The 16,029-nt window shown below is 40.5% G+C and overlaps 2 protein-coding genes across 6 annotated transcripts in view; both read right to left on the bottom strand.

Annotated features, from left to right (window-relative positions):
• Nucleotides 1-6,556, bottom strand: part of arhgap17b (Rho GTPase activating protein 17b) — a 35,791-nt gene extending 29,235 nt beyond the window's left edge. For 2 of the 4 annotated variants that reach the window (XM_015048525.1, XM_015048539.1), the window contains exons 1-2: nucleotides 6,142-6,556; nucleotides 2,592-2,631 (exon numbers count right to left, since the gene is read on the bottom strand). In XM_015048525.1, coding sequence (XP_014904011.1) covers nucleotides 2,592-2,631; nucleotides 6,142-6,194 — 93 coding nt within the window. In that variant the 5' untranslated portion in view covers nucleotides 6,195-6,556. The remainder of the gene's footprint in view (nucleotides 1-2,591; nucleotides 2,632-6,141) is intronic. The other 2 variants (XM_015048532.1, XM_015048547.1) reach the window with 2 other exon arrangements.
• A 3,259-nt stretch (nucleotides 6,557-9,815) lies between these two features.
• On the bottom strand, nucleotides 9,816-16,029 carry LOC106957201 (meteorin-like protein). 2 transcript variants are annotated; one of them, XM_015048469.1, is made up of 4 exons: nucleotides 15,898-16,029; nucleotides 14,946-15,346; nucleotides 12,749-12,808; nucleotides 9,816-11,643 (listed from the first exon to the last, which is right to left on the bottom strand). In XM_015048469.1, exons 1-4 carry the CDS (start codon nucleotides 15,978-15,980, stop codon nucleotides 11,315-11,317), a joined length of 873 nt encoding a protein of 290 aa, XP_014903955.1. In that variant the 5' UTR covers nucleotides 15,981-16,029; the 3' UTR covers nucleotides 9,816-11,314. The 2 variants fall into 2 exon arrangements, with proteins under 2 accessions (XP_014903955.1, XP_014903962.1); XM_015048476.1 differs by having other exon boundaries at nucleotides 14,958-15,346.

Below are 16,029 nucleotides of genomic sequence, written 5' to 3'. Positions count from 1 at the left end.
AAAAAAGAGAGATGTCTAGAAAATTGTGTGTGGTGATTGAGTATATAGAGAGATCGAAAATCACACACACACACACACACACACACACACACACACACACACAGTGTGATGTCTAAATAAAATCCTATCACCTACCATGCCAAGATGAAAGTGTGGTGGTGGTGGTGTAGTGACGTGGGCTGTTTTGCATCCCCAGGAACTGCGTAGGTTGCAGTCTCCGAGTTGAGCAAAGTATTCTATAGTCAAACATGATGACCTATGTCCTGAAGATTTGGGCCTTCAACAGGAAAATGATACAAAGCACGGCAACGAATATACAACAGAAGGACAATAAAAACACAACCAAGGTGTTTTAATGGTCCAGTCAAAGTCCAGACCTCAGTTTGAATGAAATGCCCCAGAGAGCTGTGTGTGTAACAAACCTACTCAAATCTAAATTAAATGAAGCACCACAGTAAAGAGTCATGCCAATTTCACACGACAAATAAAGCAGTGGATAAGGTCTAACAAAAGTAAACTACTTTCAGTTATTTCTGCCACAATTTCTTAAACAATCAACTAAGTCATAGAGTGTAGCTTATCTTATGACTATATCTGCATTTTGGAAAGTAAAAAGTCCATTTCTTGCCCACGTTTATTCGGTGTGACGTAATATATAACAACGCAGAATGTCCATCCTCTATTTTGCAACGTTTATTTGTGATGATCAGTGAAAAAGAACTATACTGAACTACAACATAGAGTATTGTGGTTTGAATTCACCTGTGAGAACAATAATATATATTATGTAGGTTTAAACATGTGGAAGCTGTTTAAACCTACATCATACACCACCAGCAGTGTATATGATGTACACTTTTGGTGTACAATCATGCACTTTTGATCACACCAAAAGTACGATCACCAAAAGTTTCTCTCACCGACTGACCCAATGCAGTACTCACTTACCATGTAACCACTAGATATGAGCACAGTAGAGTATCCAACACCCCATTTGGATATCTCATCTTCAGTTATATTCAAACACTGACTTCTGGAACCAGTTCCAACTCGATGCCCTTCACTTTGAGATCAGGCGCAGACTGCCTTCTCCAAGGGAACCCACAACTTTCCAACTGCAAGACAAGTACTCCACACTGAAACATGGTGGTGGCTGTATCATGCTGTGGAGTTAAATTCTATTGGGTTGGAGCATCCTCGGCCTGAAGATGAATTGGGATTGCATTTGTTAGTATCACAGCAAATCCAAGCATATATCCAAATCCACGGAAGAATGAAACTAAATCTTTATAGACCAGAAACGAAACAAAACAAAAAAAATGCATTCACAATTAAAAAGATTTGGAGAACTTGTGCAGGACCAGAGGGAAAATATGTCCCAACATATTTGTTCATGTTTCATTACAATTGTTATGTTTCTGAATTTTGAAGAAATTATCCAGCATTTGTGTCACATTAAAGGTGGGACAAGTCTGTAAGTAATCCACCGAGGTCTGGTGTGTTTAGGTCACAAAGACCTGAAACTTTAACAGAGGATCTGTGCATGACGTGTTTTTGCCATTTCAAAAGAAATCCTGTCAGAAGCCGGAGCTGCCAAAAGACGTTCGAGCTACTTTAACAATGCTGACCTCCTGACAATAACATTCCTCGCCGAGAGCCGGAGATTAAGGAATGTCTAACGCAGCACAAAACTCGCCAAAGACGGGAAAGCATTCAGTGGGACGGCTGGGTCTGTTCTCTTCTGTTGGCTTACGAAAATAACAAATATATTTAGCTCGAGATCGCAGTACTATTTATGTGGAAATATTTATGTTTTGCACCAGTTTGTGTTGGGAGTTACTGGGTGTGAACTGCATACGGTCCAGAGTTCACCGCTGCTGGTCATAAAGCCTCCACTTCTGAGGCCGAATGAGGGTTGTTGAAGATTTACTCTGCACTGATTAACCTCTATGTGCTGCTTTTATTCATTTCCGCAGTATTTATTCCCACATTTTTTTTTCCAAAGATGATCTCACCGTTTCACAAGCCAAAGGGTTCCCATCCCCCAACAACAACACACACACACACCCAGCGGCGTGCATCCACTTTGATTTCCTAAACACGAAACTGACTTCGCCGTTGAAGCAGTCAGGCATTTCTCTTGAAGTGCTTACCTTGTGCCAGTGTAGCGTTACCGAATGTACAACCGCACACAACCGCTTGTGATTTAAACTTTGCTGAAACATTTAAACACAAGCGGTTCAAAGCCCAGAAGGAAGTTTGGCTTCAAACAAAGGCATGATGGCTTTAACAGAGTCTTAGATGGGAATGCTACACTCGAAACTTCTGCAGTTTTTTTCCCTCTCCAGAAAATGTGCCCCACCAAAAAAAAAAAAAGTCTTTATACATGCAGATTAGTTCAACAAAAGCTGATGTAACACATAGCTCAGACCAGATCGCTTTTTAATACAGATGAATGTTGAATTACAGCCACATAAAAGAAAGAAAAAAAAAAAAAGCAAGATGCTTCAGCTGTTCCTGCTAAGGCTGCAATAATTAATGCAGCTTACATTTCATTTATATAAAGATACACTTGAAGACGTGATATTTACCTGAAGCAGGTCATCGCTCAGGACTTCTGTTTTTTCAGCTCTGTGGAGGGAAAACACAGATCAGAAGATTTATCTGAGAGCCCGTGATGCTGACCGGCGTATTTGCATGTGTTTGTGTACGTAAACATTGCATTTATTCCCATTTTTTTTTTAAAGAACAATCCAACGTTGTTTCAACCACACTGGTTGGGGTTTACTAAAGCAGAACAGCAAACCCAGCTCCTCTCCTCCTGTGTGCAGGTTACAAACGCCTGCAGCGAATAGAAACCTGGTATTAAGCTACGAAGACCTGTCAGAGAGCATGTGAGCTTTAAATTAACGCGCATCATTTGTACAGCCGGGCTCGACGAGTATGCACCAGAGGCCAAACTGAACCTGTCAGATTCCTCCACCCAGTCTGAAAAACACAGTTCTTGACTCATCGGCACCCTGTTTGTTGTGGCAACAGGGGCCCCGATGTGTGCATGCATGAGGGTGAGAATTGCCATTGAGGCTTGTTGATGTCAGACACACAGCACGCTTTTTTGCGACACAATCTGGGTATAAACAACGTCATGTCATCGCTCTAAAAGCTTCAAGGAAATGTTGACGGGATGCCAGAATGCCTGCTAGAGCACCTGGAGTTTGCAGGTGGAAAAAAGCCCCAATGTGTTTTTTTTTGTTTGTTTTAACCAGCATCGTTTCCAGTCGATATCTAACAAATGTGCTGCTTTGACTTCACACAAAACTCCCTGTAGATCTCGTCTGTCTCCGCAGCAGTCTGAGCGCACGCCGTGAATCTAAACCTCGCAGGGATCAACTAACCATCTCCTGCTCAGACGTGAGGTATTACACAATGCTGTTATGAGCTTCTTAGAATATGATCCTTATCTTCCACCCTCTGCATACAGTAAAGGCTTACCTCACTCGGGGCCTCAGATGCCCTCACTGTTCATAAAATTAAAAAAGGAAAAGCAAGACTACCTTTTACTACAGTCAGAGATTTTTTTAAAATTCATTTTGTCAAAGAATAGCTGGGAATTATATTGCATTTGATTTAATTTTAGGGATATCAGAGTAAACCTAAAATGCACATCTGCAAAAAATAAATAAATAAATAAATAAAAATAAACCTTTATTTTTGTTTCACTTCCTAATTACTGACTGGTTTGCTGGACAGGAACACGACATCCCAACAGAAGAACTTTAGTTTCCGTTCTTATCACGTTATCACATCAGACTGCAGACTCTAAAGGAATAAGCTACAAAAACAACCTCATGATTCTTATCAATACTGAATTAGCATTGATCCGGCTTAAGAGCTGGGCAGCAGCTACCGTTCTAAGAATAGACTCCTTCAGACAGAGGCTCGGCGTGGGGGGCGTGCGCTGCGCATGAGGACGTCACGCGCAACGTACCGATATCACGAAGCCGCGCTGAGCAAATGCAGTGAAGAAAATATAAATCCAACCACATTCCTGAGTCACTTTGCAGCCTCTGATTTTATTAAAATAACTCGGTCAAAGCTGTTTGTAAACACTGCTGTGTTTGAGCTCTGGTGATTCAACCGCCTCCTTCTGTTAATCGAATGCAAATCCAGCTGGTTTCCTCCTTTATGGAAAGAAAAGAGACTTTCTTTGTTTGAGCCAGCGTCCCCCGGTCCTCAACGCTGGGAATGCTTACTCCACAAAATCCCCTCAGCGTGCTGCCCGCAGCAAACTGTCCCAACCGGCTCGGACGACCACACACTATCTGCAAAGGCCAGCTGTGTTGTTGTTTATGCGTTTGTCGTACCTCATGCAGACTCGTACAGCCGTGGCTTGTTGTGCATTAGAACCAACTTTCAATTCAATTTCAAAAGGATTATGTCAGAACCAGCTGGTTGTGGTTTTAATTAAGCATAAGAACCTAAACTATTTATGATTTTTTTTTTTTTTTTTAGCTTGCACTTGTATTTTTTAAGCATTTTCAGCAGAGTTGATCCTTCCCAGGGAATAATCCAGGGAGGGCGTGTGCTCGCAACAGTTTTGCTTCTCAATAAAGCAACCTCTAACAGTGGCTTAGTTGACTTTTACTGCCGTTGCACAACGTGTGTGGAGCAACGACTGGAAGGATCCACGGCCAAGCCCCTTGGAGTGATGGACAAGTCATTCTGAGGAAGCTTGTGCATGGAGAGGAACCACTAATTTATTCAGTGGTGTACAGTAATAGGTGGAAACACTGGCTCTGCTGTGGCTGACGGAGGACAAGGCGAGGTCGCCCCATAGGGACAGCGAAGAGGGCAGAGGCCTGGGTTGGGTAGTCTAATCAGCTGTGCCATCAGGAAATGAGTCCTAAACCACATCTGAAGAAATTCCACTCTAGGAGAGTACAAAATCTACATCTGGGACATATATATATATATATATAAAAGTTCTCAGAACTAATCCTGGTAAATCAAAAAGTTAAGCCTTAGCCTAGTAATATTAACACTGTAGGGAGTTGATTGTGAAGCTTTTAGTGTTATTTTATTAAAGGCCAAAAAATAAACTACATCACTTTCTTATAGTATATTGAATATAATATTATAACTGTTCTAATATAAATAAAATTATCCATTTAAAAAAGTGGAAATAATATGAACGCGTCTGCCCACATTAAGTCTTTCATGTCTTTGAGTCATAATTCAGAGTTAAAGCATGCCCACCCTTCATGTCAGACATTTGTGCATTATGAGTGGATTTAAGAAAGAAACAAAAATAAATGATTTGATAATACTAATTTATTTATTCTTCCTCCCCCCCCCAGTCACTTTCTTCTTGAATCTCTGTCAACAACTCCTGGCCTCACCTTCTAATGATATCAGGTTGACATATTTTTGGTTTAAAAAAAGAACAAATCGGAGTTGCTGAGTTTTAAAGTCACGGACAAGAGAAAACGAGTACATAAAAACATGAACTTATAAACTACTACAGACTATTTATATCAGCCTAATTGTTTTTAATTGGACCTATTGCCACAGCTGCATACATTTAAAAAAAAAAAACTGGGTGTGCCACCACAGGATTATTATTGGCCCCCATTGCGTCGCCCATTGGAAAAGGTTTTGGAGACGCCCATGTCCCATTCAGAAACACTGTTACATACCGCGTACATTAGATTAGGTTAGGTCTGCCCCCTAGTCATTCTGTTCAAGCTAAAATATTCAGCAAGATTGCCTCCAGTTTTGCAGTAAACATAAGCTAAATTCAAAAAGGGTAAAATTCTGAATAAAAATATAAGATGCGAACCTTGAGGAAGCGTTCAACTTTAACTTTTTCGGGGATTTTTTTTTTCTTTTTTTTTTTTCCCCAGAGTTAAACGCCTCCAGTTATTAAACCGTTTTACACGGCTTGTCGACGACAAACAAAACTACATAAAACATGTTTTTCAACTAGTATGCAAACTTTTCTCCTTCCCTAAAATCACGTCCGAGTCCTTCCGACGCCGCCCACAACAACTAGCAGACAGAAGACTCAAACTAACCACATCTAACATTATTAACCGTCTGCCAGTTTAAAGCGCAGCATATGCCACCAGATCCGACACTCACCTTCCAACAGTCTGGTTGGCCAGCTGCTTCATGCGATTGAACTGCTTCTTCATGCTGAAAGTCCTCCTTCAAGTCTCCTTCTAGTTCCGAAAAAAAAAAAAAAAGTCACCAACCAGCAGCACCGACTGAGTCCGACTCTTGATCATCCACCCCTGGATCCAAAAGTTGCGCTACGTCGCAGCCATTGTTATTTTCACTCCGGTCACTTTTTGTTTTACGCACTAAATCTGAGAGGCTTTCGGAACCGATCCGGCTGACATTCGCCGCCGCTTTGGGTCTAACCTCCCCTCCCTCAAACGAAGTCAGTGTTTCGGAGCTTTGACAGGCCCCTGGCTCCCCATTGAAAAGATCTGTTTCAACAGACGGGGTTTCGGAACAAGGAGAGGTAGGAAGGAGGAAGTGCCTCTACTTCCCGACTGTAAGCAAGCCGCATGGCCCCCTGGTGACATGTGACACCTCTGCAAGAACGAGCCATTGGTCTCACTTTGTTGCTTTGTTGTCACTGCTAATCAGACTTCTTGCTGAATAAATCTGCTTACAATCTGCGCACCGTTTAATAATAATAGAAAAACACATAAACAGGACTAAAATGGTGGCTCAGCTGGGAATTTTACAGCTGGGGCTGTTTGGAGTCTCTTCGTTGCGCGTCTAAAGTCTCTTTTAATGATTTTTGTGTCTCATCGGATTTATTTTGCAGCTTCTATTTGTGATCGTTTTGAACAACTGAGCAGAAATCATAGTGACCTTAAGCAACTTCTATGAATGGGTTAGTATCTGGGTTTTTGCTCCATATCTTACCTGTAGCTACTTCTTTCATGCTTATGATGCCCAAAAGTCTCTCCCGCTATTATTTTCTGAATAAGAAGATGCATTTTTTTTCCGGATATTTGCACAATGTGTTCAAATCAACAGCTGTTTTTTTTTTTGTTTGTTTGTTTGTTTTTTTTTAGAGTGAACTGCTGCCACCTTGTGGATACTGCGTGTAATGACAGTTTCTAGCCAACTACTCTCCATTCTAAGGAAGTCAAGTTGTAGTTAAATTCCTAATCAGTCATTATGAAAAGCTGGATTGAGAGTTTCTGTGAACGTAAATGTAAAATAAATGTATGTTTTTCTTGAAAAGCGTAAATTTTTTCATCTTGTGACAAGTTGAGAGAATCCCGCCACAGATTCTCAACCGGGTTTTAAATCAAAATGATTTTATTTGAAGCGTTTTCTTTAAGCTCAGATTCTATGTTCAGGGTCATTGTCCTGCTTGAAGGTGTATTGATTTCTATCAACCTTGCCTTCATCTCCAATCCAGCTTAAATAAATACTTTAAGTCAGAAACATACACTTTAAGATTTGTCACAATTTTTCAAGAACACAATGTTTCTCTTCAGAGCTGCTGAAAATCTGCTCAGCCTTTGCTCTGTCTATTAATCCAAGATTACAATATATGTAAATATATTTCAAAGAATGATAAATTACAAACTGACCTCCAAAAAATCTCTCCGACACAAACTCCTTTCAGCTGTAGATTTATTTAAAGTATTTCAGTCAAAATTTGATTACTTCTCGCTTTCAACCTCAAATGTTTCCCACTTTTTTTTCTTAAAAAAAAGAGAGAGACCAAATAGCAACCTTTTCAAAGCCAAACGGCATGTCTTCTGCAGCTTTGTGCTCCTGCTACTCTCTCCCGGCTCTCTATAGCTGCAGAGGTGAATGCCGGCGTGGCTCTGGAGGGTGTCATGCTGTTTCCATATTGTACCCCTGGGCCTCCCCGCAGCAGTGGCCCACATGGGAAAGCAGGCCAGGCGGTGGGATAAACCAATTACTCCCCAAGTCATAGCGGACTCCTGCCGCTGCACCATGCCGCGGCTCCGGGGCCCGAGCCCTCCTAGGCTCGGTCCCCATGAGAGCCAGCTGGAATTCCCAGAGATGGGAATTGTGTGGTCTCAAAAGCCTGCAGAGAGACTATATATCGCTTGAAAAATTGACATGGTGGCCTCCTGGGAAAGAACTGGGGGAGGCGACATCATACTGGGTTTCTGCAGAGTTTATTTAGGGGGAAACATGATGTAGCTATATTAGCCTTCATGTGTAAATGTTTAGTTACATTATTATTATTAGGGATGAGTGCTTTATCTTCGCACTGAATGATCTTTATCACAAATAAAAAAAATAAAGATTCTGTAAAAATCAGGGAGGGAAACCATTTATGGATAATGTCGTCAATGTAACTAAGAATCACATTAGTCTGTTCCCTTCTGATTGAAACAGTTTTAAAAAAAGACACAAAAACAAGAAGACAAAATCAAGTCTAATCTAGAAACATCCTCTAAAAGAAAAAAATTTTATAGGACACCAAAAATGCAGAGTATTTATTGTCTATACTGAATTAAGCGTCAGACTTTTTTTTTTTTATCTCTTGGAAGTTCTAAGAAAGGAGCTTGCATGATCAATATAAATGTATTTAAATGTTAAAAATTTATGAGAGAGAGAGAGAGAAAAAAATTAATTCAAAACTTCAGACTCACATTTTACTGTTCAGGTTCCAAAACCAGAACCATCGTCGCCTTACTGTGGTCCAGAATCAGCTTGTTGAGTTGCACAAGAGCTCCGTTTGTTGAACTTTTGAGATGCTGATCCGCCAACCAAAGTGGACTTAGAAGAACGTTAGACATATGTCAGGTAATACACAAAACATGAACTAATGGTTTCTCTTGCAGCACCTGATGCATGTTTATTGAACCTGAAAAGAGAAATAATTTGAGGTCCTGCAGTGGCACAGGGCTAAAGCTCCACCCATGCATGGAGGCCTTACTCCTTGACATGGCAGTCAGGTTTGATGACCTTTGCTGCTTATCTTTCCCCTTTCTCATCACCCACTTTCCTATCTGACCACTCTCAAACAAAGGCCACTACAACCAGTAACACCTTTAAAAACACAATTCAACAAAGTAAAAATGAAAACAAAAACAACAGGGAGAAATATTGTTGCTGGCGTTAACCCCGTTCCATCCTCTTTCTTTCTTTGACTTTGGAGCCCCGATGGCCTTTTTCTTTGACCGCAGCTGCAACAACGGTTGTTATGTCTGCTAGAGGCCTTGTCACCACAGGGCCATTGTGCGCTCGTCATTCACCGCTCAGTCATTTACACTTTTCATTGGCTGCTATTTAGTCCTCATAAAACGTTTAGCACACCAATTTGTGAGCTCAGCCCAGCCTGGGAGAGAAGCGTGGAAGAGCTCAGAAAGCAGTTGCTTTAAAAATCAATTAATTGTTCTCTCTTGGCTGGGTGGGGACAGGTGGGGGGGATCCCTGGGATTTGAGGGGCCTCACATCTGTCTTTTTGTCTTCTTGAGTCAAGAAGAAAAACTAAAAGGAAAGTTCTGATTCTGATTCGGACTCTTACTTGTGGTGATCTGGGAATACTCTTCAAAACTTATCGTAATAGTGTTATCATGTAGGAAAGGGGACGTGTTGAGCGGTTCTGCAGGAAATCCCTTTCTCCTCAAAAACCGGATGAGGAGAGAAGGTGGAGATTCTGAGGAGAAAACATTTACACAAAGAAAGAGGAGCTATAGGGTTTAATTTGTTGATCTGGGGGATTCTGAATGAATGATTGCAATGGAAATTTCAGCTTTATTACTTTATAATTTAATAATCACAAATACACATTTCAATGTTTGTAGGTGGTTTAATTAAAGATAGCAGTAAAAAGTTACAAATTGAACACATTAAAGTACCTTTTTAATTATTATTTCTTTCCTCAGGAAAGAATTAAACTATATTCATCTAACATGTAAAAAAAGAACACACTGTATAAACATACAAGACTTTAAAAAGTATTAATATTTTGATATATTTTACACATTTTCTCACATTGCAGCAATAAACCTGTAAACCACCTTCATTCTGGTACCCCAAACTAAAATCCAAGGCAGAAATCACCAAATTACTAAATGAACTTCACCTGTATGCAATTTAATTTCATTGTGAATGCTACTCTGCTGTGTGAAGGATACAGAGGTTTGTTGGGGTACAATGGTGAGCTAAAAGCATCATAAAGACCAAATAACACAGCAGTCATGTTGGGTATAAAGCTTGGGGAGATGTTTAAAACAGAGTCAGGCTATAAAACAATGTCCCAAGCTTTCAACATCTCACAAATTACTTTGAAATGAAAAGAAATCCTATCAAGACCAACAGACCAATTAAGTAGAGCATTAACCCAAGTAGAAACCCTGGACCTGTGGTGACTCTGGAGGAGGTGCTGACATGCTGAGAAATAAGATGATGCTATTTAGATCAAAAATGTTCATGTGTTATGATGGTCTAGTCAAAGTTTAGACTTAAACTTTGACTAAAATCACTGTTTAGAGATGCTCTCCATCCTGTCTGACAGAGCTTGAGTGATTTTAGAAAGAATAATAGGAAAATAAATGTCAGTCACCAGAGGTGGAAAGTTGATTGAAGCATAAGAGCAAAAGGACTGCAGCAAAAAGTATTTCCACAAAGTTGACGAATGGACTGGATATACATGCATGTCTAAACCTCCTGTTTTATCATCGTGCATTGCTTTATGTTGGTCTGTGTCACAATAAATGAACTAAAACACACTGAAGTTGTTATTTGACAAAATGTGGAAAACAGTACAAACGAAAAAGAAAATTAAAAATAAAAACAAAAAGTGCGAATATCAGTAACTTTTAATTCTATTGCCAGTTTGGAAACAAATGAAACTACAGACAGATGTGAGGCAATACAACATAAACTTCTACAGGCATATGTGTGTACGGGCCTAGAGTCACAAAGCCAAGCTGTGAGGACAAATAGCCCACCTTCGTCTTCCCTCCCACCTCAGATCATAGAGCACCGTTCGCACAGAGACCACAAAATGAACAACAGCTAATGCGAGGAGAGCTTCAAAAGAGAGCAGCAACCCAACCCCTCGTAAGTCTCCCAGGACTAAAGGCGGTGATTGGAGACAGACAAAGGCGGCCACTTTCTGAGCCCCATTTCAGGAGGCCCTGCTGTTCTTCTCCTCCACATGTGTTTCTCAGCAGTACTTCAGCAGTTTTGCCCCCGCTGCTGAACCTTGATGCCACCTTGTTGGCACATGACAGCTTTACAAGGTTCCCGCAGCGCCATTACAGAGTCCATTTGGCTTCAAAAGCCACACACCTCTTCAGTCCAGAGGGAAGTCGCAGGAAGTCCTTCGTCCCATCCTGGCCTTGTGGTAGACAGAGAGGAAGTCTTTGTAGCGCGGGGCGCACCCTAACCAAGCTTCCCCAAAATGCTCTGAGCCTGTGAAGAGGAACTGTCCGTCACCAGGCTTTACATGGCACTGCAGGAGTGTCCGGATGTGTCCATGCCAGGACTGAGGGGACATGTGTGGACGCATTTGTTGCTCAAACATTCCACTACGCTGCCAGTAAACCTTTGTTGTCAACACCTCCACTAGTGATGACTGCCTTCTAGAGTCATGGAAGACATTCTTGATGTAGCCCCGAACCACTGCAAAAAAATTAAAAATACATCCTTAAAAAAAAAAAAAAATTTTTTAAAACATCACAGGCACCACTATTGTTTGTATAAGATCCCCTTTTCTAGCAGGACAGTTGTAGACATTCATAGCAAATGCACCTCAAAACACCACTCATCCAAGACAGTATAGATATACCACTAATGCCTGCTGTGGCACATTCTACACATACCAAGGAATCACTTTGCTGACATTGAGTGGTTGGAGTTTTGTCCAAAAAAGTGCCTGTTTTTACTAATGTGCATGCTGAAAAACTGAATGTGTTTTAAGAATGATGCTCAAATTGGATAATAGATACGTTTCCTCCAAACACAACGCTAACAGCTCTGTGCTTTACCATCGTGAACAAATATTCAGCTTCTTGCCCTCCTTCTGTTTTCCATCCTTCCTTTGGCCACTAGGAGGTGTGGCCCAATGTGACTGGTAGAAACATGACGTTGCTCATGAATAAGAGGAGGAGTTTGTCAAACTCACCAGCAAAGGATTCTGGGATCTATATGCATGATTGTGACAGTAATTCTGTAGTTTAGGATTTATTTTCCCTACTTAATGAATATACTCAAATCTGATATAAGATTATGAGATTATGCTGTTGCAATACAAGATTTTTGTTTTCAGTATTATTTTTACAAACTCATGGAGTGTGACTGTCAGTATGCTGTGGCAAATAGAAGTAAAAAAATAATAGTTTGTCATCTTCTGCCGTTAAAATACAGTATGTCAATAAAGGGGAACCACTTGTAAAACTTCAGCAGTTGGTGTTTTCAGTTCCCAAAACTTTGCTGAGCTGCTACAGTTTATTTCTGTGGTGGGTTGCAACAAAAAAAAAGTGTTGCAACTTTATCTGTATTTTTAACTATCAGCATTCTGGGGAAATCTGCTGCATTCTGTTTTAAGTTAAATATTTCAACTCTGAATTAAACTCCCCAAAATCATTCATTTATTGTCTGCCTGGCTATAGTAATGAAATATACTTATTTCTTCAGCTTCATTGTGAACAAAGTGAAACGCTTTGATTTGTGAGTGGCTCCCCAAACAGACGTGGGTCACTTTGTGTCAAATCCTGCATGTACTCACCAAAGTCACTGCTGCAAACAGCCATGAGCAATTCTGTGTCGTTGCAGGGTCGGCATGAAGCTGTGGGTGGACAGAATGGGCACAACGTGTCAGTAGAAGCTGTTTTCTGACTCATTTTTCCACTTTCAATCAATGCATCGCTCCTTCCCTCTGAAATGCCTTTACCCATTATGCCTGATATTGATTGAGAGTAGCCTGTCAGCTATTCCCTGACCTGCACACCATCTCCATTCATCTCCAAGCTCCATGGTTTAGTTAGTGGAATGCCATTTGCTCCTGCGTTTGAGCTCCGCCTACAGCATCACCTCCACATATAAACCCTACGCTAGCACTGACCCCGTGTTTGACTTCTTTTGTGCAGACCTAATTGAATGACCTCGAGCCGAAGCAGAGGACTGCAGGAGTCAAACTCTCTGCTGGCCTGCTAATACAGAAAAGATAAACAGGCAGCTGTCTATAAAGGGCCCGGGGTGACATCAGCATGCCTGGAATGGCCCGCACACTTGGATAAATGCTAATAAACAGACAGGCACAATGATGAGGCATTTGTGGAATCTGCAAAGTATTTTTGTGCTGAATGAAGGCCTGCTGGCCTGGTGCCCTCCGGCCACCCTGTGGTCTGCTGCATCCTCTCTGCTTTGTGTCCTGATGGAAACCAGACAACCAGACAAAACACCAGAATGACCAGCAGCTGCACGTTCCTCTCAGCACGACTCGGCTCTGTTAAATTAGCACTATTTTTGTGCCTGGTTTTAATATATAATCATGTGTTTTTGATTGCTTTTGAGCCCGCTTCTCTCTTTGTTTTGGATTCTGCAGCTTGTCTTTTTGGTGAAGGCGAAACACCAAAGGTCTTGTTGGTCTACTTTCTGCCTGACCATCGTCCTGAGACATGGATCCAACAGCTGAAATTACTTCACTGCATGGAGCTTGAAGTGAAAGATTATTCTCTGCATAGAAAAGACTCTGATAAACATCTGATCGACTGCTTGGGCATCCTCAGTTGGAGGTTTTCCAAACACATACCTCTGGTAGAAGAGACACCAAGGCTGACCAGATATTAAATAAATTAAATGTTCATTCTTGCCTCGGAACATCTCCCAAGAACGAGCTGGAAGGAACCTATATAGGAAGAAAAGATATCCAGATTTTCCTCCTGGACTTTTAAAACTTTATAACTTTTCATTATGCACGTTTAGTGCAGGGAGACACCCAAATATTTATGCCAAAATTCTTGGCTTTATGCTGTCAAATAAAAAAAGTATCTAAAGTGATGCAGCTTCTGATGGAGAACAAATAAGCAAAGTATATTGTGGTCTATTTGCAATAACTTCCTGGTTGAAACTGTTTTCAGCAACTCTGTATTTTTTGGTTAAAATGTCCCTTTCATGTGTTTCTTTTAAACTTTATATCAAATATAGATATTAGATTTGAGAAGTCACTGGGGTCAGGTCAGCAGATGTTTGGTCCTTTTGGGTCCCATTTCCCACCTTCAAAACTTATTTAAAGTCTCATTTTTAGTATTTGACATGCAAACTAACTTGTCATTTACTTTACTTTAAGGACTTAAAATGACTTAGAATCAGAGTTTAAATGCTTTTTTATTTTTGTTTTATTTTGCTTGTGTGGCTCCACATTTCAATTTGATTGAGTTTTTTTTAATGAACTTAAAAAACTAGTTGTAAATCTATTTTTCTTGAATTAAAAGTGTACTTTGAAGACTATTATTATTAGGGGGAAAATTACCATTTATTTATGTTTATAACAAGATTGGGATATTTTAACCCACTTGTTCATTTATTTGTTTTAATTGTATGTATTTATTTATTTGTTTTGCAAAAAGGGTTAATACTAATACTAAGCGAACATAAAACTTCTCAACATGGGTTAAAAAATGTAGTTTATTTAGATTTATCTGTCCTAACCTGATCGCCTGTTCAACTTCTTACAACGAGAAGTAACATTATTACACTAAGCTCATCCATCGGTTACGTTTAATTTACGTTAGAAACCGTCCTTACAAAAATGAAAGGTGTGATAATTGTGTTACTGACAAAACACTTTCCTTCTTTCTTTTTCTTTTTTGTTTCTTTCTTTACAATTTTTTTTATTGACCAATAAGCTACTCGTAAAGTCGTGTTCAAATAGCAACACCGAATTAAATCTGTTTAACTCAAAGAAAAGTGTCGACACTCACGCTCCAAGCCACCGTAGACGCTCCTGTTGCGCAGCAACTCATATCTGAAGCCGACTGTGCGTCTGATCCACGTTCCTGGACTCTGCGGGCCGGTACCTGCCTGTAGGTAGATGACCGGACTGTGCGGCCCATCCGCCCGAAAACAAAACACCTGCCGCCCGGTGCGCCCGCCGTCCTCCGTCTCCAGCAGCTCCAGCTCTCCGGCCCGCTCAATGAAAACGCTGGCTCCGCTGAGGGACGGAGACGGTTGGATGCAGACCCTGTTGTACCGGATGGACGACAAATTGGGCTCGAGCGCCACTCTGAGAGCCTGACCCGGGTAGACCCAGCTCACGAGACCTTCCGTGCAGCGAAGCCGCACCTGGAGGACGACCCTGCGGTCAACGCCAGCTGGAAAACCGCTGCATACAAATGAAAGGGTTTGAGCAGCTTTTTTTTTTTTTTTTTTTTTTAAAAAGGTTTTTGCGGGAAAAGGTTTCAAAAACTACCCACTGACAAAATATAACAGCTAGTAGTTGCAGTAAAACATATAAGTAGAAATAACTTATTCCCAACAACGACTGTGAAACGTTAAAACAACACACTCAACTGTTACAATCATTAAACAGACTCGTAGTTTTCTTTTGTTGTACAACTATCCAAAGTGTAGGGTTTCTTTACTTTTCTGTTTATGTTGCTATTTGACCTTTTTTTCCAAACTGAAACAGTCTATATATTTATATATATATATATATATATATATATATATATATATATATATATATATATATATATATATATATATATATAGATAGATAGATAGATAGATAGATAGATAGATAGATAGATAGATAGATAGATAGATATTTATCTCTATCCATATACACATATATAGAGAGAGCTTTATATATACATATATAGATAGATATAGATATTTTTTCTGTTCCCACCTTAAATCTGAGAAGCTGCTCACCTTCCAGTCCAGTTGCACAAATCAGCTGCACAATGAAGAGCCAGGACAGGCAGACAGGCGAGAACGATCACAGCTGGCAACATCTCCAGAGAAATCCACCCCGAGAGGCCGACAGTGGAGCATGGCTTGAAA

The sequence above is a fragment of the Poecilia latipinna genome, unplaced genomic scaffold, assembly GCF_001443285.1.
Source record: "Poecilia latipinna isolate Pla-1442-1.1 unplaced genomic scaffold, P_latipinna-1.0 Scaffold42, whole genome shotgun sequence".
Classification (NCBI taxonomy): domain Eukaryota; kingdom Metazoa; phylum Chordata; class Actinopteri; order Cyprinodontiformes; family Poeciliidae; genus Poecilia; species Poecilia latipinna.
The sequence above is the reverse complement of the archived record's forward strand: the minus strand, read 5'-3'. Positions and strand labels throughout refer to the sequence as shown.

Excerpts from the sequence above, each read along its gene's own strand:
- LOC106957201 (XM_015048469.1), bottom strand. The coding sequence starts at position 15,980 with ATGTTGCCAGCTGTGATCGTTCTCGCCTGTCTGCCTGTCCTGGCTCTT. Across the intron at positions 12,809-14,945 it reads CGTCTACGGTGGCTTGGAGC|CTTCATGCCGACCCTGCAAC; the intron begins GTGAGTGTCGAC and ends GTCCACCCACAG. Across the intron at positions 11,644-12,748 it reads TGTTTGCAGCAGTGACTTTG|TGGTTCGGGGCTACATCAAG; the intron begins GTGAGTACATGC and ends ATTTTTTTGCAG.